Source organism: Podarcis melisellensis (assembly GCF_964234715.1).
Source record: "Podarcis melisellensis genome assembly, chromosome: 2".
Classification (NCBI taxonomy): domain Eukaryota; kingdom Metazoa; phylum Chordata; class Lepidosauria; order Squamata; family Lacertidae; genus Podarcis; species Podarcis melisellensis.
The window spans coordinates 112,331,640-112,353,573 of record NC_138529.1 but is presented as its reverse complement, the minus strand read 5'-3'; the positions used below and the strand labels follow the sequence as shown (position 1 = coordinate 112,353,573).

Sequence of the window (21,934 nt, the reverse complement as noted above, 5' to 3'; positions counted from 1 at the left end):
CTGAAACTGTTCTTAACCTGAAGCACCACTTTAGCTAATGGGGCCTCCTGCTGCCGCTGCGCCGCCAGAGCACGATTTCTGTTCTCATCCTGAGGTAAAGTTCTTAACCCGGGGTAATATTTCTGGATTAGCGGAGTCTGTAACCTGAAGCGTATGTAACCTGAAGCATATGTAACCTGAAGCGTATGTAACCCGAGGTACCACTGTAATGTATTCATCCCCATCTAGGGATGAGTCAATCTTTCTGTTTCTCTCCATTTCTTCTTTTTTCATTCTTCTCTTTCAGCCTCAACGTTTTTGTGCCCCTAATATGACATATTTGGTTCAAAAATCTCTCACCTGCACCTGAAAGGAGTTCCCACAATTGCTATGTGAACTCGACATCAATTAAATTAAATTGTGGGTAAAGCTTTGAACAGCTTCTAGTTCATCTTCAAGATCATTCTCCTAAATGTGTGCGTGTGTTTAAACTCTTTAGACTCTTTGGACCTTTAAGCTTAAATATTGTCATTGGTGGAGGGAATGTATTTTAAAAATGCACATTCCCACATGTATGTGTTTTGATGCTCTCTCGGCATTCTTAAGTGTATTTTGTACATGAAACAGCATTTCCCAGTTATTGCTTTTCTGGTTGGTATGCACTGACCTTTGACCTTTTGCCCCACTCTTATTAGGTTTTGAGGGACCCCGGTGCAAGATGGAGGTGGACAGCTGTGCCAGCTCCCCCTGCAAAAATGGGGGCCAGTGCCAGAACTCTGCAGGGATTTTCCATTGCTCCTGCCTTCAAGGTAACTGTCTCTGTGTGTGTGTGTTTGTGTGTGTGTGTGAGAGAGAGAGAGAGAGAGAGAGTGAGAGAGTGAGGGGCTCATCCACACTTGTTCTGTGCCTAAAAAGCACAAGTGAGCAGTTTTCTGCTTGCCCCATGATCTAGATAAGGGTCCGAGCGATTTTACCTCACCTTTTCCCCCCAGAAAACCCACTCTTTAGCAATAGATCAGAGCAAACATTAATCTGTGGAAAATCCGACTGCTGTTTGCTCCAATCTAGGGGTAAACTGTGGGTTTCCCCAGGGGAAACTGGTGTTGCGTACGGAAGTGCAATGAGCCCGGATTGAGAGAGAACGGTGGTGTTTAACTGGTAGAATATGAAATCAGGAAGAATAAGTCCTTAAGATTGGGGGGGGGGGTAGAATATTTCATAGGATCATAGAATCACAGAATCGTACAGTTGGAAGAGACTCTGAGGGCCATTTAGTCCAACCCTCTGCAATGCAGGAATTCGAAAAATTATTGTCAGCAAATCAAAACGTTAGCAGGATTAGCAGTTTAAAATAAACTGGGGGGGGGTATGGAAAAGAAATAATAAAGAACAATTAGAATATGCAGCAGCAAAGGAAAACTGAAACGAACCATGGAGTGGAGGGGGAGCAGTTGGTGTCTAATGGACAGTCTGTATTTTGATAAATAAAAACGTGTGAATTTTTTAAAATTAGAAAATGATAAATCTTATTGAAAGAGAATAGAGAGAGAAAGAAAGCGAAGGGTGGTGGGGAGGAAACAAAGAAAGCGCTTTCTTCGAGGGGAAATCACGCCAAAATGGCCGCCGTTCTCTCACGATAAAAAAATGGGATGTCCCAGTTTGGCCAGGACACTTGCGGGGTATGCCAGTTGCCTACTGCAGCTCCAAGTGTTGGACCTGGTTTTTTGTGTTGTCATTTTTTAATTGAGGTCTCAAGGCAGGAATTAGCACTGACTGCCGCTGAGACCGTTGGGGCCTGGCAGCTGACCCGATTTGCCCGACGATGAAGTCACATGACCTGTAGCAAGCACACTATAAGCTTCTGTTTGTTCGGGGGGGGGCGTTGTACCTCAGTGCCCTCTGACTTGCATGACATCACATGAGGGCAGAGTGGAATTGTGGGTAAGAGAGAGAGAGCAGGGAACGTGTGGCTCGAGGCCAATGATGGTGTTGAGGCTCCCCCTTCTTGCAGGTTTTGAGGGACACCAGTGCGAGAGAGATGCAGACCTCTGCCGCGCTGCCCACTGCGGTCATGGAACCTGCTTGAACACACCGGGCTCCTTTACCTGCGTTTGCTCTTTGGGCTTCACGGGACCCCACTGCACAGAGCTCAGCGACCCCTGCCAGAACTGGCAGTGCCTCAATGGGGGCAGCTGCCAAGGAGCAGAATTTGGGTATGGACAGGGAAGCAGGGGGAAGGGTGCATGTCAGCCATGATTCCCAGATGTTGTCTACGCTAACTCAGCACTGGTTTTAAGCCCCGTTCCCAAGGGCTTGTTTTGATACAGGGCTACTCAGGAGAATGAATTTCAGATTTCTACACACATCCCAAAAACATGCAAGCCTTCTCTCTTTTAGGGATCTTCTTAGATTTGAAATTGATTACACTTGAGATATGGGTCACTCAATTTCACGACTCTGTATTGCCCTATGGCATCCTTCCCTAACTTGGTGCCCTCCCAGTGTTTTGGACTGGAACTCTTTATTACCCCCAGGAGAGGATTTTGTCTTAGGAATGGAATTGACTGGACCAGAAAGTGCTTGGGATCTGGCCTAATCGATTTCAGTGCTCTATTAACCTGTCGTGGGCTAGGGTATCCTTCTCCCGACCTTCTCTCCCACTTATTTTGGCCTGTGGTTCTCGCCCCGTTCTCCAGCCAGCGTGGGACAAGCCAAAACCTCTGACAGGCACCAGATTAGGGAAGGCCAGACCAGGGGAAGCTCTCGTTTTCTTCTTCCTCCCGCCCCACCCATTTATTATTATCATTTATTAAATAAGTATCCCGCCCTTCATCTCAGGGCAGTTCTCAAGATAAATTTACAGTATAGAAAACACAAAGTACAGAATAAAAATAAGAACAAAAGCAAACCAATAACCCCCCTCCCACAACACATTTAAAAGAGCATAGAATGTCAATCAGCCCACGGCCTGGTTGAAGAGGAATGTCTTCACCTGGTGCCTAAAGCCGTATAATGAAGACACCAGGAGAAGCTCCCTGGGGGGAGAGAGCATTCCATGAACATGGAGCCACTGCAGAAATGGCCCTGTTCTCATGTTGCCGCCCTCCAGACCTCTCACGGAGGAGGCACACAACGAAGGGACTCTGAGGATGGTCGCAGGGTCCGAGTCAGTCTGTATGGAGAGAGGCAGTCCTTGAAGTATTGTGGTCCTGAGCCGTTTCAGTTTCCACTGCTCCTCCATGAGCACTAGCATTCCCAACCATTGCTATATTCTGCAAATTCTGATTGCAGAGATGAAGTTCAGTTGGAGTTCTTGTGCGACAAACCCATTACCTCACAAGCACCACTACTGGACTTTTTTGTATAAGGAAAGTGATTATATATTATTATTATTATTATTTACACCCCACCCTTCTGGCTGGGTTTCCCCAACCACTCTGGGCAGCTCCCAACAAAATATTAAAACTACATTAAAACATCAGTCATTAAAAACTTCCCTAAACAGGGCTGCCTTCAGATGTCTTCTAAAAGTCAGATAGTTGTTTATTTCCTTGACATCTGATGGGAGGGTATTCCACAGGGCGGGCGCCACTAGTGAGAAGGCCCTCTGCCTGGTTCCCTGTAACCTCACTTCTGGCAGTGAGGGAACTGCCAGAAGGCAATTGGCGCTGGACCACAGTGTCCGGGCTGAACGATGGGGGTGGAGATGCTCCTTCAGGTATACTGAGCCGAGGCCGTTTTGATGGGGAAGATGCAACCAGAAAGGTTGAAAAGGTTAACAGGGCATCTCTCCGTCTCCCTGCAGGCCACACTGTCTCTGCCTCCCAGGCTGGACAGGACGAGATTGTGGCATGGAGGTAGATGCCTGTGCTTCCAGCCCCTGCCACCAGGGGGCCACGTGCCTGAGTCGCCAAGGGGTCTTCAGCTGCATCTGCCCCAGCGGTTACGTAGGTAACACGTCCCTCAACCCTAAATCCCAGCCGGGATGATTACAGATGATTCCCCATAACCCTGGCCCATCCTCTCGCCTCGTCCCAGCCCTCCATGACTCCCGCCATCTCTCTGCTCCCTTCCCAACACCTCCCAGGTTCGACATGTGAAATAGATGTGGATGAATGCACCTCCAGCCCCTGCCTCAACTCTGGATCCTGCCTTAACAGCCCTGGGACTTTCCGCTGCCTTTGCCCTGAAGGTTACACAGGACTTAAGTGCCAGGAGACTCTGGACTTCTGCTCCCCCAGTGAGTATGTAGAGGTTCATCAGCAGTACGGTGGTACCTCGGGTTAAGTACTTAATTCATTCTGGAGGTCCGTTCTTAACCTGAAACTCTACTTAACCTGAGGTACCACTTTAGCTAATGGGGCCTCCCACTGCCGCCGCACGATTTCTGTTCTCATCCTGAGGTAAAGTTCTTAACCCGAGGTACTAGTTCTGGGTTAGCGGAGTCTGTAACCTGAAGCGTCTGCAACCTGAAGCGTCTGAAACCACACCTGCAAATGGACAAAGCGAGACGCACTGTCTGCACTACTCAGCTGACTGGCACTGATACTGAGTGCCTTTGAGGGTATCAGCTGGGGTCATAGTGATTTAGAGGTGAGCAGCCCCGGCCATCTGTCAAAGTGGCCTACAGCAGAAATCAGCAGAAATTACTGCATCGCGTGGCCAGAGAAGTTGAAATTCATCAAAACACTTGGCAACAGGGCCTGCTATCAAGTGGAAAATCCATCTACTTTGTCCTCCCTCTCTATTTCTCTTCACCCACCGCAACAGATCCCTGCAGAAACAGAGGCCGGTGTGTAACAAAGGAGTCCGCCCCCTATTGCATCTGCCCCCCAGGCTGGGGGGGCTCGCAGTGCCAGCAGAGGGCAAGCCAGAAGGGCGACAATTGTACTGATCAAGCTGGAGATCACGGTTGTCAGGTGAGCAACTGCCTCCTGGGTTTGAAGAACTCCCCAACAGGAGTGCTAGCAAAGGTCGCTTCCAGACAACCTGCTTATTCAGCATCCATCCCAATCTGCTTCCACAAAGTTTGTAGGGAGGCTCAGTGATGTCAGCTGCTTATTGAGCATTTGTTCTGATTTGTTTGTGGGGAGGTTTGACGAGCTTGCTTCCATCCAGTGTTTTCCCATCTTCTGCCATGCATTTGCCCATCACTTCTGTTGAGGTCATAAGATGATGCCCATCACAGTCTAGCCTCCTGTTCTTGCAGGAACTATAGCTTGCAACTCTGTGAGGGGTAAACTACAGTTTCCACTGTTCTTCAGTTGGTGGGGATGGGGAAGTGCTTTCAAACTAAGCTGTGTAAGCAGCCCAAATGCAGGAGACCTGCTTCCCCACCCAAACCCTGAAATCAGACTGTTTGCAGTAAGTGATGGGAAGATGCACTGGGAAATGCTGGGTAACATTTGCTTGGCGTGACGCCATCTAACTTCCCTTCAAACCAATCAAAATGAATGCTCCAAAACCAGCTGATATCATTCAACTTCCCTGGGAAGTTTGTGTCAACAAATCAGGATGAGCGCTCAATAAGCAGTGGTGTGGAAACGGAGGTAGAAGAAGAGTTTGGATTTGATATCCCGCTTTATCACTACCCGAAGGAGTCTCAAAGCGGCTCACATTCTCCTTTCCCTTCCTCCCCCACAACAAACGCTCTGTGAGGTGAGTGGGGCTGAGAGACTTCAGAGAAGTGTGACTAGCCCAAGGTCACCCAGCAGCTGCATGTGGAGGAGCGGAGACGCGAACCCAGTTCACCAGATTACAAGTCTACCGCTCTTAACCACTGCACCACACTGGAGGGTCGGAAACGTTCTTTGCGACTTTCCCTGCTTCAAATATGGTTGCCCTGAATTGCCTCTGGATCTTTCCAGTTGCAGTGCCTACCGAAGGAGAAGTGTCTGAACGGGGGAACCTGTACCAGGACACAAGATGGGTTCCGCTGCTTGTGCCCTCCGGGGACCAAAGGTAAGTGGGAGCAGAGTTTAACCTTGGGCAGAAGAAGTACACAAGACCAGTGGAAGCTGGTGCCCATTGGGACTTAGAGAATCATAGACCTGTAAAGTTGGACCCCATGGGTCGTCTAGTCCAACTGCCTGCAATGCAGGAATCTCAGCTAAAGCACCCATGGCAGATGGCCATCCAGCATCTGCTTAAAAGCCTCCAAGGAAGGAGAGTTCACCACCTCCCAAGGGAAAATGTCCCACTGTTGAACAACTCTTTACTGCCGGAAAGCTCTTCCTGATGTCTAGTCAAAATCTCCTTTCTTATAAGTTCAATCCATCGGTTCAGGTCTTCCCTTTCGGAGCAGGAGAAATCAAGCTTGCTAATAATAATAATAATAATAATAATAATAATAATAATAATAATAATAATAATAATTTATTATTTATACCTCGCCCATCTGGCTGAGTTTCCCTAGCCACTCTGGGTGGCTTCATGTGACACCCCTTTAGGTTTTGCAAGGGTGCCTATCCTGTCTCCTCTCCGTCTCCTCTTTCCCAGGCTAAACATACCCAATTCCCTCACCTTCTCACCCCTTGCTTTTTCCTGTAAGACCTATTGCAGTCGTTAAGAGTCGTCAACAGGCTCATCACAGCTATCTGCCAATCACCCATTCCCACCACCCTTCTGAGTAGTACCCCTCCCCACCTTCTCACTATATAGAAGGGTCTGGTGACTTCTGTTTCAATGTATCTGAAGAAGTGTGCACACGAAAGCTCATACCAAGAACTAACTTAGTTGGTCTTTAAGGTGCTACTGGAAGGAATTTTTTTGTTTTGCCAATTCCCTCAACCGTTCCTCATCAGGCGTGGTTTCCAGACTCTTGATCACCTTGGCTGCCCTCCTCTGCACACCTTCCAGCTTGACCAGGTCCTTCTTAAATTGTGGCACACAGAGCTGGACACAGTATTTGTTGATATTTTCAGCCCCCTCCCATTGCGAGAATCTCCTGATCTGATGTTTTGAGAAAGGAGGGGGCAGAAACTGCTCTTCTACTCTTCCGCTCCTGACTGCCTGCCTGCCTGACTCTGTGTGTGGAGAGAGTCTTATCTACCGTATTTTTCGCTCTATAGGACGCACCCGACCATAGGACACACCTTGTTTTAGAGGGGGAGAACAAGAAAAAAAAAGCTTCCCCTTCCATTTCTCCTCCCGCTTGGCTGAAGGGGCGCTGCGCAGTTCTCCCTCTCTGCTGAAGCCAGGAGAGTCTTTCTCTCCCAGCTTCAGCAAAAGGAACCCGAAGCCTCCGGAGCGCGGAGGGAGCGCTCCCTCTGCGCTTCGGAGGCTTCGCTTTGCTATCACTGAAGCCAAGGAGCCTGCATTCGCTCGAAAGGACGCACACACATTTCCCCTTAATTTTTGGAGGGGGAAAAGTGCATCCTATAGAGCGAAAAATACGGTATGTAGTGACTAGATGGCTGAGTGGGAGATGTAACACTCATGCAAGCCAGTAGTTCGTTAGTTTGTAGTAGCTATTGGAAATAAAAGAAGTCTGGTGATCACAATGCACAGTTGTGAGTCCAGTGCACTGAGACCTGCTTTCCAGGATTGGAAGGTCTCTGAAAGTGCTCCAGTCGCCTAGCCCAGTCGGGGCAGAACCAGTTATTGAGCCCAGTCACTGACAGTACTGGGTGTACTGACAGTATCCCAGGTGTGCATATGGTGGGGTGGAACGCAGGGAGCCCAGCCAGTAGGTGGAGCCAATGACAGACAGACAGAGCCACCTAATTTCTGTTCTGTCCCCATCCTCTGCTCTGCTGAGTCCTACAGGGACAACCTCGAGACTAAGCTGACATTCAGAACCACTCCCTAGAGCGGAAGTGAAGTTGGTGGGGCGGTGTCCCCACCTGCCCCAACAGAGCAGCCTCCACTGCCCATCGCAAGGAACCCATTAGATGCAGATGTTACAGTGACTGACAAAACAGAAACCTTGCATTCTGATGGGAAAACGGTGAGGCTTCCTCATTCATCAGTTGCTCTGATAAAAAATGGTGCTGTTTCCGAAGAGCTCTGAGGAAGGGAGGCTCAGAAAGGCTTCGTTCTCTGAATCAGAGCAATGCTGGGTTGAGCCAGTGCATACAACCAGAATTTTTCCGTCTCTGCTAAATCTGACAGGCTGTGGTTCTCAGAATTAAAGTGTTTGGCATCATGGCATCAGGCTGCTCCAATACTTATGCAATTGATAATAATAATAATAATAATAATAATAATAATAATAATAATAAGAAGAAGAAGAAGAAGTTGTATTATTTATACCCCACCCATCTGGCTGGGTTTCCCCAGTCACTCTGGGAGGCTTCCAACAAAATATTAAAATCTCAATAAAACATCAGACATTTTAAAATTCCCTAAAGTCCTCAGATGTCTTCTAAAAGTCAGATAGTTGTTTATTTCCTTGACATCTGATGGGAGGGCGTTCCACAGGGCGGGTGCCACTCCCGAGAAGGCCCTCTGTCTGGTTCTCTATAACCTCACTTCTTGCAGTGAGGGAACTGGCAGAAGGCCCTCGGAGGAGGACCTCGGTGTCCGGGCTGCATTTATTTATTAAATTTATATACCACCCTTCATTCAAATATCAGAGGGCGGTTTCCATCTCCAACCTGAAATGCTGTCTTTTCTATCTCCTACAGGTCCCAAATGTGATTTGGACCCCTGTTCCCTTCCTGGCCCCCGTTGCTACCACGGGGGGACCTGCCAGGCTCAGGCCGAAGGATTTTCTTGCATCTGCCCAGCTGGGTACGTTGGCGAGAGGTGCCAGGGGGTGGTGGACGCCTGCTTCTCTCAACCATGCCACCGGCCTGGTGCCCATCGCTGCCACTCCAATGAAGATGGCTTCCGATGTTTGTGCCTATCAGGATATACAGGTAAGTGCTTGCTGTTATGAACGCAGCTTAACTAGTTCATTTTTTTTGTCTGTTTAATGTGTGTACATGATGAACTTTTTTAAACAATAATTTTTATTTGATTTTACAAGTGTAGACTTATAGTACAAAATACAGTACAAAATACATATCCATATTTAGAGATTTCTCTGAATCTCTAGATTTCCCACCTTCCCATCCACAGGTCCTATTATAAATCTTTTCAACTGCATATTATTTCACCATCCAAATGTTATGGCTCTCCATTTTGTCCATAATATTTTCTACATTGCAAGTGTTATTGCAATCCTGCTAATGTTTTCGATCTGCTTACCGTGGTCTCTCAAGTAAATTATAAATGTTTCCCATTATTTATTGAAGTTTTGGTCTTCTTGGTTCCTGAGCTTTCTGGTCAGTTTTGCTATTTTGGCATAATCCAACAGCTTAGTTTGCCATTCCTCTCTGGTAGTGACTTTGTCTTCTTTCCATCTCTGGGCTAGTAACATCTGTGCGGCTGTCATTGCATACATGAAAAGTCTTTTCTGCTCTTTTGGGATCTTGGGACCTACAATTCCTAATAAAAAGGCTTCTGGGTTTTTTAAATAAAAGTTATTTTAAACCTTTTTTTCAATTCATTATATATCATTTCCCAGAATGCTTTTATTATCTTACACATCCATCACATATGGTAAAAGGTGCCTTCTTTTTCTTTAAATTTCCAACAGATATTTGTACTTGTCTTATACATTTTTCCTAACTTAAAGTAAAGGTAAAGGTACCCCTGACCGTTAGGTCCAGTCGTGGGCGACTCTGGGGTTGTGCGCTCATCTCGCTCTATAGGCCAAGGGAGCTGGCGTTTGTCCGCAGGCAGCTTCCGGGTCTTGTGGCCAGCATGACTCTTTAAAAAAAAAAAAATTATTAAGATTTTCCATATAAATGCATAAGTAGTTCACAATACAATATATGTCATAACATATTTTCACAACTTATTTGGACTTCCTCACATCTCCCGCTCCCATTTTCATCATTAAAAGTTTTTATCAGCAATTTGTCGCCTTGTTTGCGTTTTTGTGTCCCACAAATTTAGTTTATAATCTAATAGTTCTCCAAAAGATTTTTACTTTCTCAATCTCACTTATCTTCCTAATTCTATCTAATTTAATGGTGCTCAATTCAACCTACTTAACATTCAACCAAATTACAATACTTTTGTAAATACATCTTGAATTTCTTCCAGTCTTCTTCCATCCTCTCCTCTCCCAGGTCTCGGATTCTGCCAGTCATTTCGGCCAGTTCTATATAGTCTATCAGTTGCATCTGCCATTCTTCCAGTGTGGGTAAATCTTGGGTTTTCCAGTGCTTCGCAAGAAGTATCCTTGCTGCTGTTGTTGCATACATAAAAAATGTTTGGTCCTTCTTTACCACCCCTTGGCCGACAATACCCAGAAGTAAGGCCTCTGGTTTCTTAGTGAAGGTATACTTAAATACCTTTTTCAGTTCATTGTATATCATTTCCCAGAAAGCCTTCACTTCACATTAGGTCCAGTTGCGACCGACTCGGGGGTTGAGAAGCTCATCTTGCTTTATTGACCGAGGGAGCCGGCATTTGTCCACAGACATGTGGCCAGCATGACTAAGGCGCTTCTGGCGAAACCAGAGCAGCGCACAGAAACGCCGTTTACCTTCCTGCCAGAGCGGTACCTATTTATCTACTTGCGCTTGACATGCTTTCAAACTGCTAGGTGGGCAGGAGCTGGGACCGAACAACAGGAGCTACCCTATCACAGGGATTCGAACTGCCAACCTTCTGATTGGCAAACCCTAGGCTCTGTGGTTTAGACCACAGCGCCACCCGCATCCCGTTTGCTAACTTACAAGGAGTCAAATACCCCTGGTACATCATTTCCATATAATTTTCTTTCAGCGTACATGCTGAGAATTTCAAGTCTGTTTTCCATAACCTTTCCCAGCCTAAAAGTTGGATAAAGGTAAAGGTAAAGGGACGCCTGACCATTAGGTCCAGTTGCGGACGACTCTGGGGTTGCGGCACTCATCTCGCTTTACTGGCCGAGGGAGCCGGCATACAGCTTCCAGGTCATGTGGCCAGCAGGACTAAGCTGCTTCTGGCGAACCAGAGCAGCGCACGGAAACACCGTTTACCTTCCCACCAGAACAGTACCTATTTATCTACTTGCACTACGTGCTTTCAAACTGCTAGGTTGGCAGGAGCTGGGACCAAGCAAAGGGAGCTCCCCCTGTCGCAGGGATTTGAACCGCCAACCTTCTGATCAGCAAGCTCTAGGCTCTGTGGTTTAACCCACAGATATTATGCTTCAAATCCCTTGCCCAGTGTATTGTTACAGATTTAACATATTCATCCTTTGTACATGAGGAATTTATCTACTCTAGCTTTATCACTCCTCTTATGACTGCTCCTAGTGGTGCTGCAATGAAACTGCTAGTGCATCTGAGAAGCTAAGCAGGGTCTAATGTGGTTTCAAATTGGATGGGGGGGGGCACATGTTGAGATTCCTGCATTGGGGGAGATGCAGAGAGGGAAATCATTATATTAAGATCCACATTGTGGGAAGAAGGAAGTCAAAGAGGGTTATATGTTTATGTTTTTAATTCATTTGTTTATGTAAAATAGAAAATGCAAATAAATAAAGGAAAAGACATTTTTAACCCACCCCTCTAAAAACATCAGATAAATAAAAAATGCGATTTTTAAAAAAAATATTGTTTTCATTTTTTCCACGACTCAAGGAAGAGTAAGGATCTGAGGTGGATTACATACGGAAAGAAAATTTCAGTAATAACAAAATAAAACACTCATATATTCTTTTCACCCTCCACAGGTATTCTTTGTGAATCTTTGATTGACAGTTGTCAGTCAAATCCCTGCCTCAACGGGGGAAGCTGCAGCGTGGTGCCGGGTAACCCTCTTGAATTCACCTGCCACTGTCCACAGGTATGAATGGGGCTGAGGATTCGCAGCCAGTCTGTGGGGGGAGGAGGGTTGTTCAAATTCTAAAGTGGGTGTGTCCCAGGTAGGGATGAAGGCAGGGATTCAATCCAGTTTATAAAGTGATCGTTAGTCAAAACTGCATACAAAAAAAAGTAGGAAAAAATCTGGTCCAAAGGCAGGTGAATTTTCAGGAGAATTTTAAAAAATGTGGAGAACTGGCTTTCAGATTTGGAAAAATGAGAATCTTGGAGAAGTAAAATGGGCAGATTTTTGACATCTCCAATACCAGGTCTTAAGCATGCACATAAATCCTAGCCTCTAACCTAAAAAATAAATAAATCTCAAATTATGGCAGCTGATAACTGTTGCTGGTCCCTGCAGCCACAGCACCCTGCCTTATGGCAGATCAGGCAATCTGTTCAGCGCAAGAACACTTCCCCAAGAGGGCATGTTGTTGTTGTTGTGTGACTGGCACTCGTCATGTATGCATAGTCTCCATTATGTCACTGCTATCAAAATGCAGGCTGCGTTCCTTCCCCACCCACTCCGTCAAAAAAAGAAAATGTAAAAAATCTAGACTTACCCTTTTCCGATGCCCAACACACCTATTGACCAGGGGTCAGCATCCTTTTTCAGCCGTGGGTCGGTCCACTGTCTCTCAGACCATGTGGTGGGCTGGACTATTTTTTTTGGGGGGGGATGAGTGAATTTCCATGCCCCAAAAATAACCCAGAGATGCATTTTAAATAAACAGACACATTCTACTCATGTAAAAACACACTGATTCCCGAACCGTTCGCGGGCCAGATTGAGAAGGTTTCCCCAGCCACCCTGGGCGGCTCCCAACAAAATATTAAAAATACATTGAAACATCAGTCATTAAAAACTTCCCTAAACAGGGTTGCCTTCAGATGTCTTCTAAAAGTCAGATAGTTGTTTATTTCCTTGACATCTGATGGGAGGGCGTTCCACAGGGCGGGTGCCACTACCGAAAAGGCCCTCTGCTCTGAGAGGTGCCGGAACTGAGTTCCAGCTGAAAAAAAAGCCTTGGCAGTGCTAATTAATTCTAAATGTGCCATCTTGTTTCCAGACAGAAATAAAAGTAGACTGTGGAAGTTTTTTGTTTTTTTTTTAATGACCTTTATTTCCCCACTCATCACTATCTAGGGTTATGAAGGAACCACCTGTGAGCTGCGAGCCCCTCCTTGTGGATCGTTCCACTGCCACAACGGGGGAGTTTGCATCGCCCACCCGTCCGGACTCCGGTGCCTGTGTGTGGAAGGGTTCTCTGGACATGACTGCCACCTCCCCCCCTGCTCCTCGGGTTCCTGTCCCACCACCAAAGCCACCACGAGCTCCGAGTGCCGGCTGGTGGCAGGAGACCAGCGCTGTGACCGGGCCTGCAGCTCCCCTGAGACCAACTGGGATGGTGGCGACTGTTCCCTGGGGGTGCTTGATCCTTGGAGATCCTGCCCAAAGCAGGAGATGTGCCAGGCGGCTTTCCGGGACGGGGATTGTGAGCGCCGCTGCCGTAGCGAGGACTGCCTGTATGACGGATTTGACTGTGCCCCGTGGAAGCCTTGCAAGTGGGTCATTGCCAGGGGGTGTGGCGAATGGGGGGGTCTGTGGGGTGGGGAGCGGGGTCTAGCATTGGCCGAGTAGGACAGAGGCGGCCAACCTCTTAGGGCCGATGGACTTGTTTGCAGGCTGGAGAAGCTGCTGTGGGAACCAGTGGAGGCTGGCATCTTACTTACTAGTGGTTCCATGGGGTGGCACTGGCTGGCGGGTTTGCCTTCCACCTGAGTCTCAGCAGGGATGAGTATGGGGGCAAATGCAGGAGCGAGCCAGCAGTAAATCACACTGTGCAAGTTGAAGTTAACTCTTTATTAGCAAAAATGGGATCTGCACAGGGGTGTCGGGCCTAATGAGCACAGCAACCCATCTTCAGCAGGTGTGAGCCAGTGTGGTGTAGTGGTTAAGAACTGTAGTCTTGTAATTTGGGGAACCGGGTTCGCTTCCCTGCTCCTCCACATGCAGCTGCTGGGTGACCTTGGGCTAGTCCCACTTCTCTGAAGTCTCTCAGCCCCACTCACCTCACAGAGCGTTTGTTGTGGGGGAGGAAGGGAAAGGAGAATGTTAGCTGCTTTGAGACTCCTTTGGGTAGTGATAAAGCAGGATATCAAATCCAAACTCTTCCTCCTAATCCTCTTCTTCTTCTTCTTCTTCTTCTTGACCCCATGAAGCATTTGCTGAGACCGAAGGTCCCCCGCTCCCTCACCACAGCTGCCCTCCTCTCCAGGGTTTTCCCCAAGCAATCTGAGACTGTGCCTGCACGAAGCTAACGTCTCCTCTGCCCCTTTCATACCTCTCCGGGTTCTGCGGTTTCCAGCAACTTGGCTTCCAGAAGCATTGCTGCTTCTGTCAGTGGAAGGGAGAGCATCTCCAGCTAGTGCGGAAACCCTAGAGAGCCACTCCCTGTCAGTGTAGACAATACTTTGCTAGATGTAGCCATGGTTTGACTTGGTTTAAGGCAGCTTCCTGTGTCCCTGTGCACTTAGCATGTGGTGTGTGTGCCTCAAGGCACATATAGAAATGGATCTGAGGGTGGCAGAGTGCCAATTTATCTCTCCTGGCAAAACAGAGCCAGACACTTCCTTGCCTGTTCTTAAAAATCTAAGAAGGACCCGGCTGGACGAAACCAAAGGCCCATCTGGTCCAGCGTCCTGTTTATCACAGTGGCGACCCAGGTGCCTCTTCGGAAGCCCACAAGCCGGACGTAGAGACAATATGGAGCTGGTTCCCCTGCCGTTTGTTTACAAAAGTGCCCTCCAAGATGCTTCCAAAAACTGAAATAGACAAGTGTTCTTCGCTTGCTTGTCCTCAGCAGTTGATATTCAGAGGTAGACTTCCCTTGAAGCTGGGGGTTCTATTTTGAACGTTCATGAGGTTCTGGTTTTTTAAAAATTCCACAAATGGCTGCAAAATGTAGAAAAGTGAGGGACTGGCAGATCTTCCCATCCCTATCAAGTTTTAGTGGTATAGGTGAAAAAATGTTTTATGGACCCACTTTCCCCATGACATTCCTCACACGACAAACTTTTCCTCCTCAGCCCTTTCTATGAGCAATATTGTCGGGACCACTCCTCGGACGGGCACTGCGACAGAGGATGCAACGAGGCCTCATGTGGCTGGGATGGGGGAGATTGTCAGTCTCATCCTGGCCCACTTGGGAACTCTGCCTTGGGCCTGGCTGTCCTGCTTCCCCGCAAGGACCTTCCCCATTTCCTGTACTCTCTGGCGGTCGCTATGCGGACGGCGCTGCAAGTTCAGCAAGATTCCCGGGGCAGGGAGAGGATTTACCCCTACACGGGAAAGGAGCTGCTTGGAAGCAGGAGCAACTGGACGGAGGTTCAACCTGAGACTTTGGAGGAGACTGTTGGGTAAGAGAGAGCCTCCCTTTCTCTCTGTCTGCACCAATCATTCCACACCATGCCAGACCTCTTCTTCCTGATTTTAATTACAGTGGTACCTCGGGTTACAGACGCTTCAGGTTACAGACTCCGCTAACCCAGAAATAGTACCTCAGGTTAAGAACAGTTTCAGGTTAAGAACAGACCTCCAGAACAAATTAAGTTCTTAACCCGAGGTACCACTGTGTTCCTGTAAGTTTTTGCCATCTCAGCATACTTCATCAATTTTGTCTGCCACTCTTATTTGGTCGGAGTTGTACCATCTTTCCATTTCTAGGCTAACAGAATCTGCACAGCCGTGGTCGCGTACATAGTTTCGGGATCTCTGGTCCTTTGATACCTAAAAGAAAAGCTTCTGGTTTCTTAGGAAAAGTTATTTTCAATTTTTTCCCTTCAGTTCATTATCTATCATTTCCCCCGTCTTTCAAGGCACAGGTCTGCCTTTTAATGCTTTGTGTTTCTAAGCATGTTTTTTCCTCCTTGAGCTTTCCCTACAAAAACCCACTCTTTGAAGCTGAATCGGAGCAATCGTCAATTAGAGTTTTCTATGGATGGACATTTGTTCTGATTCAGCTCTAAAGCACAGCTTTTTGTGGGGAAAACCCCAGAGCAAAAAAACAGGACGCTTCAACACAGAGCTTTAAATCGCAAGCCGTGCCTGGAAAGAACAGAGGAAAGGCAAGTGTGTACCACACAGAGTTGCAGTTTCGAGGTCCCTGGAGAGAAAGATTGCTCAACTATTTCGTATTTATTTTACTTTGCATTTATTTATTTTTGGCTTTCTTGTCATTTGTTGCAGATTTACCATCTTCTTGGCCGTGGATGGGAGCCAGTGCTCAGGGCAGTGCTTCACATCCCCCCAAAGTGTCCTGAATTTCTTGGCGGCCTTATCAGCCAAAGGAAGCCTCGAGTCCCTGGTGCCATACCCAGTGGTAGCTGCCTGGGTCGAGTCTGTGGGAAATGGTAGGTAGCAGACACGCTAGGCCCAAATTACTGAGAGTTTCAAGCAGCGGTTCTCAACCTGCGGCTCCCCAGATGTTGTTGGACTACAACTCCCATCATCCCTGAGCTCTGGCCTTGCTAGCTAGGGGTGATGGGAGTTGTAGTTCAACAACATCTGGGGACCCACAGGTCGAGAAAGGCTGGAAGGGAAAAGAGAAGGTTAGAACAGAGTGGAGTTTCACTTCATACTTTTCCTTCATGGAGATAAATGTGGGATACACGGTTCCCCTCCTGCCTGTTTTCATCATCACACAAACCCTGTGAGGTAGGCCAGGCTGAGGGACAATGCCTGACCCCAGATCACCCACTGAGTTTCTCTTTTTATTTTTATTTTTGTTTGCATCTCACCATGTTTGGTGCACATATAGTTATGTATTTTTGAACTTTCAATAAAGATGTTACCAAAAAGAAAAAACAAAGTTCTTCCTAACATTTAGAGTGTATGATCCTGTTTTAAGTCTGTTATGTGGATGGGACTTTATTCTTTTTTATTTTTAAAGGCAAAGCAAGCTGGGAATCTGGAAATTATGCCATATCAGAGGGGAGGGAAGAGGCCCCCTTGTCCCCTACCCAAAGGATAGCCACAAAAACTCCAGTTATTTTTTTTTTTAAGTTTTTTTATTTATACAACAAGAAAAAAGAAAAAAAACACAAATACCAGATTACACACAAAAATAACCATAGACACATAATTTTCTTAGCAAACAATAAAACATCTATTGGTCTTAACACTAAAGACCCAACCTCCCGTCTATTCCATATTTCAAATTCATATTACTTATTGCCAATACACACTTTTATCATAATTAAACTTATTCTCAATAAATCTAATTTCTTATATCTACCTTGCAACTATTACTGAAGTTCCTCGTGTGCTGCAACAGAATTTAAACTACTATATTTATTTTTCAGATATTCTTTGAAAACCACCCATTTTGAAACAAATTCCTGAAAAACTCCAGTTCTATTTTGCAGAAAAAGTTAGCCAATGGGGGAGTTTGATTCAGAACGTGCTCCCACTCCAGATCAGGGCCCTCCCGCCATTTTCTGCTGGAAACCCCACATCTGGCCTGCTATCCCCCCCCCCAATTGCTCTTTACAGCACCGTTCAGGTCAAATACCAATGGATCTTTACCAGATAATTATTGCTAAACCACAATTCCCGTAATTATTTAGAAGGAAGCCGTGCTTAGGAAACTGGTATGGAACTGATATAAATCGGTAGTGCAGATGGGATTTGGTGAGGGGGGGCTCCTGTTTCACATTCTCTCTCCTCCCCACCACCAGATCCCCAGGCCTCCATTTCCCATTTCTCGGGGCCTCTCATATACGGCGTTGGTGCTGCCGTTGTGGTCATAGCGCTGGCCGTCTTCCTCGGAGTCTGGAGGATCCGCCGGCCCCAGAGGCGCGAACACGGCTCCCTCTGGTTCCCCCCTGGGTTTGCTCCACACCAGGCCAAGAAGCGACGGTGCCGCCGGGACCCGGTGGGAGAGGACGCCATTGGGCTCAAGTGAGTATGAAAGGCGTGGCTGGCGGCAGCCTTGGCTTGGCACCAAACAAGGAGGATGGCTTGGGTACTCAGTCCACTTACAGTGGTACCTCAGGTTAAGAACTTAATTCGTTCCGGAGGTCCGTTCTTAACCTGAAACTATTCTTAACCTGAGACACCACTTTAACTAATGGGGCCTCCTGCTGCTGCACAATTTCTGTTCTCATCCTGAAGCAAAGTTCTTAACCCGAGGTACTATTTCTGGGTTAGTGGAGTCTGTAACTTGAAGTGTCTGTAACCTGAAGTGTCTGTAACCCGAGATACCACTGTATTTGCTTCAGTGGCGGCTGGTTGGCATTGGGCGGAAAGCAGGGAGGCTGAGAGGTGGTTGAGCCAAAGCCAAAGACAGACAGAGCATCCTGATTTGCTTAAGGCCCGTTATATTTGCTCAAGGGGCAATTAGACAACGCTGCAACAAGCCATTCCCCCCCACACACACACCTCATTTTCCAGTGCATTATCCTTTTTGGGCAGAGGCAGATTTAGGAAGCACAACTGCTTCTGTCACACTGGGCGCAGAGACTCGAGGCACCATAACCATGATGTAGAATGAAAGGTGAGTGGGGAGGCCACCGCTGATATTTGAGACCCCCAAAGTCTGCCAATGTTTTGGGGAAAGAGGGCTTGTTGCATAAGACCTCTCAATCGACTCTCATTATGCTGCCTGAATTTGCCAGTATGTGACACTCAATGCTGCCTGCAAAATAGTGCTACACGTCCGCATGCCCCCCGATCTGTGAGCGGCGCACAATTCCAGGGGTTCCAGGCGCTTCCCCAGGGAATATGCTTCCTTTTGGAAATTGAGACACAGCAGAGACTGTGATGTCTTTATGATAGATGGTTTGCTTCCAGAGACAGTCAAACGTTTTGGCTCCTGAACACCGCAAACCCAGAAGTGAGTGTTCCAATTTGTGAACATTCTTTGGAACCCAAACATCCTCCATGGCTTCTGATTAGCTGCAGGAGCCTCCTGCAGCCAATCAGAAGCTGCGCCTTGCTTTCCAAACGTTTTGGAAGTCGAACGGACTTCCGGAACGGATTCCGTTCAACATCCGAGGTACTATTGTATATGAAACCTGAGCTTGCGATGGAGGGGTTCACTGCATTGACATCCCAAAAGGGTCCTGCTCCTCCCACTGCCGCAGCTGTGGAGTCAAACAAAAATCAAATATTGTTCTCAAACATTCTCTAACTCTCCAATCTGCTGCTTTACCTCTAGGTCACATCACTGCTCTCCAATTCTTTTTTGCCTTTTTTCTCCTTCTCCCTATCTGTGAGTTGAGGGAGGGCATTTGCCGTCTCTCACAGACCCCTTTCCTTTGTTCTCTTTACACCTCAGCAGGGAGCTAGACAGGCTATCCCAAAAATTAGAAGCCTTCATTTGATTTTAGCACTTGCTGGATCCAGGGATTAACGCCGCAATCTCATAACAGCAGCAGCAGCAGCAGCCTGGGATCTCTCCTTATTCCTATCCATTTCTTTCCCCCTCTCCCCACAATCCAGGCCAATGAAGTCGAGTGCTGAATTTGTGGATGACCCCGACATGTGCTCCAGCCCCCACTTTGATGGACCGCTGAACTATGCAGATATGGAGGTATTTGGTCCGGATGAGGAGGCAGTGATGCTGCTAGGATTTGTATGGCAGAGTGCATGTCCAGAGCCCTACAGCCCTACAGGCAACAGGGCCAGGGCCATCATAACAACTTTAAAAAATAAATCAATATATCACAGAGAACCAGTGTGGTTAAGAGCGGTAGACTCGTAATCTGGGGAACCGGGTTCGCTTCCCCGCTCCTCCACATGCAGCTGCTGGGTGACCTTGGGCTAGTCACACTTCTCTGAAGTCTCTCAGCCCCAATCTTGGAAGAAATTTAAAGACTATTTACAGAAATATTGTAAAATTAATGAATGTTAGAATGATGTCGGATAGAAATTAATTGGTTTCCAGCTGTAATGCTTTAAGAGAATATGAAAAAAAAGGTTTAGAAATAGGTAAAAATTTAATGGTAAGGATTTGCTGAACTAACAATCTGAATTGGAATACAAAAAAGGGAGGTATGAGGAGGTCCGGGAAATATGTTAATGGAAAATAAGTAATGGAAACTGTGTGTTTTTAATTATTTTTATATTTTTGTTATTTTTTCTTTTTATTTTCATTGTATTACTATTCAAAATTTTAATAAATATTCTATTAAAAAAAATGAAGTCTCTCAGCCCCACTCACCTCACAGAGTGTTTGTTGTGGGGGAGGAAGGGAAAGGAGAATGTTAGCCGCTTTGTGACTCCTTAGGGTAGTGATAAAGCGGGATATCAAATCCAAACTCTACTTCTTCTTCAAGTGTGGCACCATAGTTGGGCCATAGAGAAAGTGGTGGGGACGAATATGTCCCCTTTTACTTTATTTCCCCCCACGAAGGAACAGAGAAGGGTCACATTTGTACCCATCACAACGCCAGGTAAGCAGGGAGAATGGGTGGCAGGCAGGGTGCAGAGGGTGGCAGAGGGGAGACGCCTGCATTCGCAGCAGTGCCCATGTTGTTGGTCCCGTTCCACTAGCAGGGACAGAGCAAACTTTTTATAGCCTCTTTGGTACAGGGTGATGCAGATGCCGTCTCGATCCCGGACCGAGGCCAGTCTAGGCCAAAGAAGCAGGTGCAGTTCAGCACGCCAAACTCAAGCCAGGAGAAGGACCCCAAGGCGAAGGCCGTCAAGACTCAAAAGCCAGGTAAAAAGGGAAGCAGGCCATCAAGGGAAGCCATCAACAACAAGCCCCTGGACTGGATGTAATAAGGAAAGATCCTGCCCACAGGGCTGGTCTGAACCGGGGGGGAGGGCAAGATAAATATAATATTATATCATAATGAATTATATAATAATAATACTAGGAGAGATTGCTTTGCAAACATGTGTATATTTGCCAATATTGCACACATAAATGTGTACGAAGGGAGAAATTTGCACTAAAAGGTGGGCAAATTTTCATGAGGGGGCTTTTCTTCTTTTAAAAAATTGACTTAATAGAAATATTGTTTAACAGAAAATGGAGAAGACATGGACTGAAGGTCTTAAATAATTTCTTTTTTAAATGTAACAGGCAGATGGAAAACCAGAAGCCTTCTTAATTTTTCTCTAATGCTTCTTTTCCTTTTCTCGTTCTTTTCTCTCTCTTTCCTTCTTTTTGTTTCGTTATCTTATTGAGATTTTAAAAAATAGAAATCTCACCAATAAACCCCAAAATAGATAAATAATAACGCTGACAAACTGATGAGGAAATCTGGGGAACAGAACTCAAGATTGGGAAAATGAGAGGCAGAGGGAAACCGAAATGGATGTCTAATTACAAGTCTGACCTTCATGAAATGCCCCTTTTTTATCCCTCCAGTTTGTGGCCTGACCCCCATGATGCCTTTGGCCCATTCTCCTGGATTGGACCTGGAGGGATCCTGGGCAGAGGGGCAGAAGGGAAGCCCTGGAGAGACGCCCCTTCACTTGGCAGCTCGATTCTCCCGTGCTGATGCCGCCCGCAGGCTCCTGGCCTCCGGCGCCGACGTCAACACCCGCGACCAGTGGGGACGGAGCCCCTTGCACAGCGCCATCGCTGCCGATGCGCTGGGTGTATTCCAGGTGACTAAAATAAAACGGAGGTGCAAGGGTGAAATGACATCACACTCCCAGAAGGCCTTCTCCATACAAACAAGACTCTTTGAACACAGAGGACAAGGCTATCATACTGGTCACAATGACCATGATCTCTCCCAGTGTGGTGCAGTGGTTAAGAGCAGTAGACTCGTAATCTGGTGAACCGGGTTCGCTTCCCTGCTCCTCCACATGCAGCTGCTGGGTGACCTTGGGCTAGTCACACTTCTTTGAAGTCTCTCAGCCCCACTCACCTCACAGAGTGTTTGTTGTCGGGGAGGAAGGGAAAGGAGAATGTGAGCCGCTTTGAGACTCCTTCAGGTAGTGATAAAGCGGGATACCAAATCCAAATCCAAACTCTTCTTCTCTCTCCACTGTCAGAGGCAGTATATGCCTCTGAAGAGCACTCGCTGGGAATCACAATTGGGGAGGTGGGTGCACTTGGGTCCTTCTCTCGGGCTTCTTGGGGGCG

General features: G+C 47.0%; 1 protein-coding gene across 2 annotated transcripts in view; it reads left to right on the top strand.

Annotated features, from left to right (window-relative positions):
• NOTCH4 (notch receptor 4) overlaps window positions 1-21,934 on the top strand; it is a 45,776-nt gene that overhangs the window by 19,357 nt on the left and 4,485 nt on the right. Inside the window, exons 9-23 of one of the 2 annotated variants that reach the window (XM_081901307.1) lie at window positions 675-788; window positions 1,991-2,192; window positions 3,785-3,930; window positions 4,067-4,219; window positions 4,750-4,898; window positions 5,853-5,940; window positions 8,607-8,840; window positions 11,696-11,808; window positions 12,973-13,391; window positions 14,916-15,245; window positions 16,075-16,238; window positions 17,565-17,787; window positions 19,330-19,420; window positions 20,422-20,551; window positions 21,209-21,450. In XM_081901307.1, coding sequence (XP_081757433.1) covers window positions 675-788; window positions 1,991-2,192; window positions 3,785-3,930; window positions 4,067-4,219; window positions 4,750-4,898; window positions 5,853-5,940; window positions 8,607-8,840; window positions 11,696-11,808; window positions 12,973-13,391; window positions 14,916-15,245; window positions 16,075-16,238; window positions 17,565-17,787; window positions 19,330-19,420; window positions 20,422-20,551; window positions 21,209-21,450 — 2,798 coding nt within the window. Of the gene's footprint in view, window positions 1-674; window positions 789-1,990; window positions 2,193-3,784; window positions 3,931-4,066; window positions 4,220-4,749; window positions 4,899-5,846; window positions 5,941-8,606; window positions 8,841-11,695; window positions 11,809-12,972; window positions 13,392-14,915; window positions 15,246-16,074; window positions 16,239-17,564; window positions 17,788-19,329; window positions 19,421-20,421; window positions 20,552-21,208; window positions 21,451-21,934 lie in introns of both variants that reach the window. The other variant, XM_081901306.1, reaches the window with a different exon arrangement.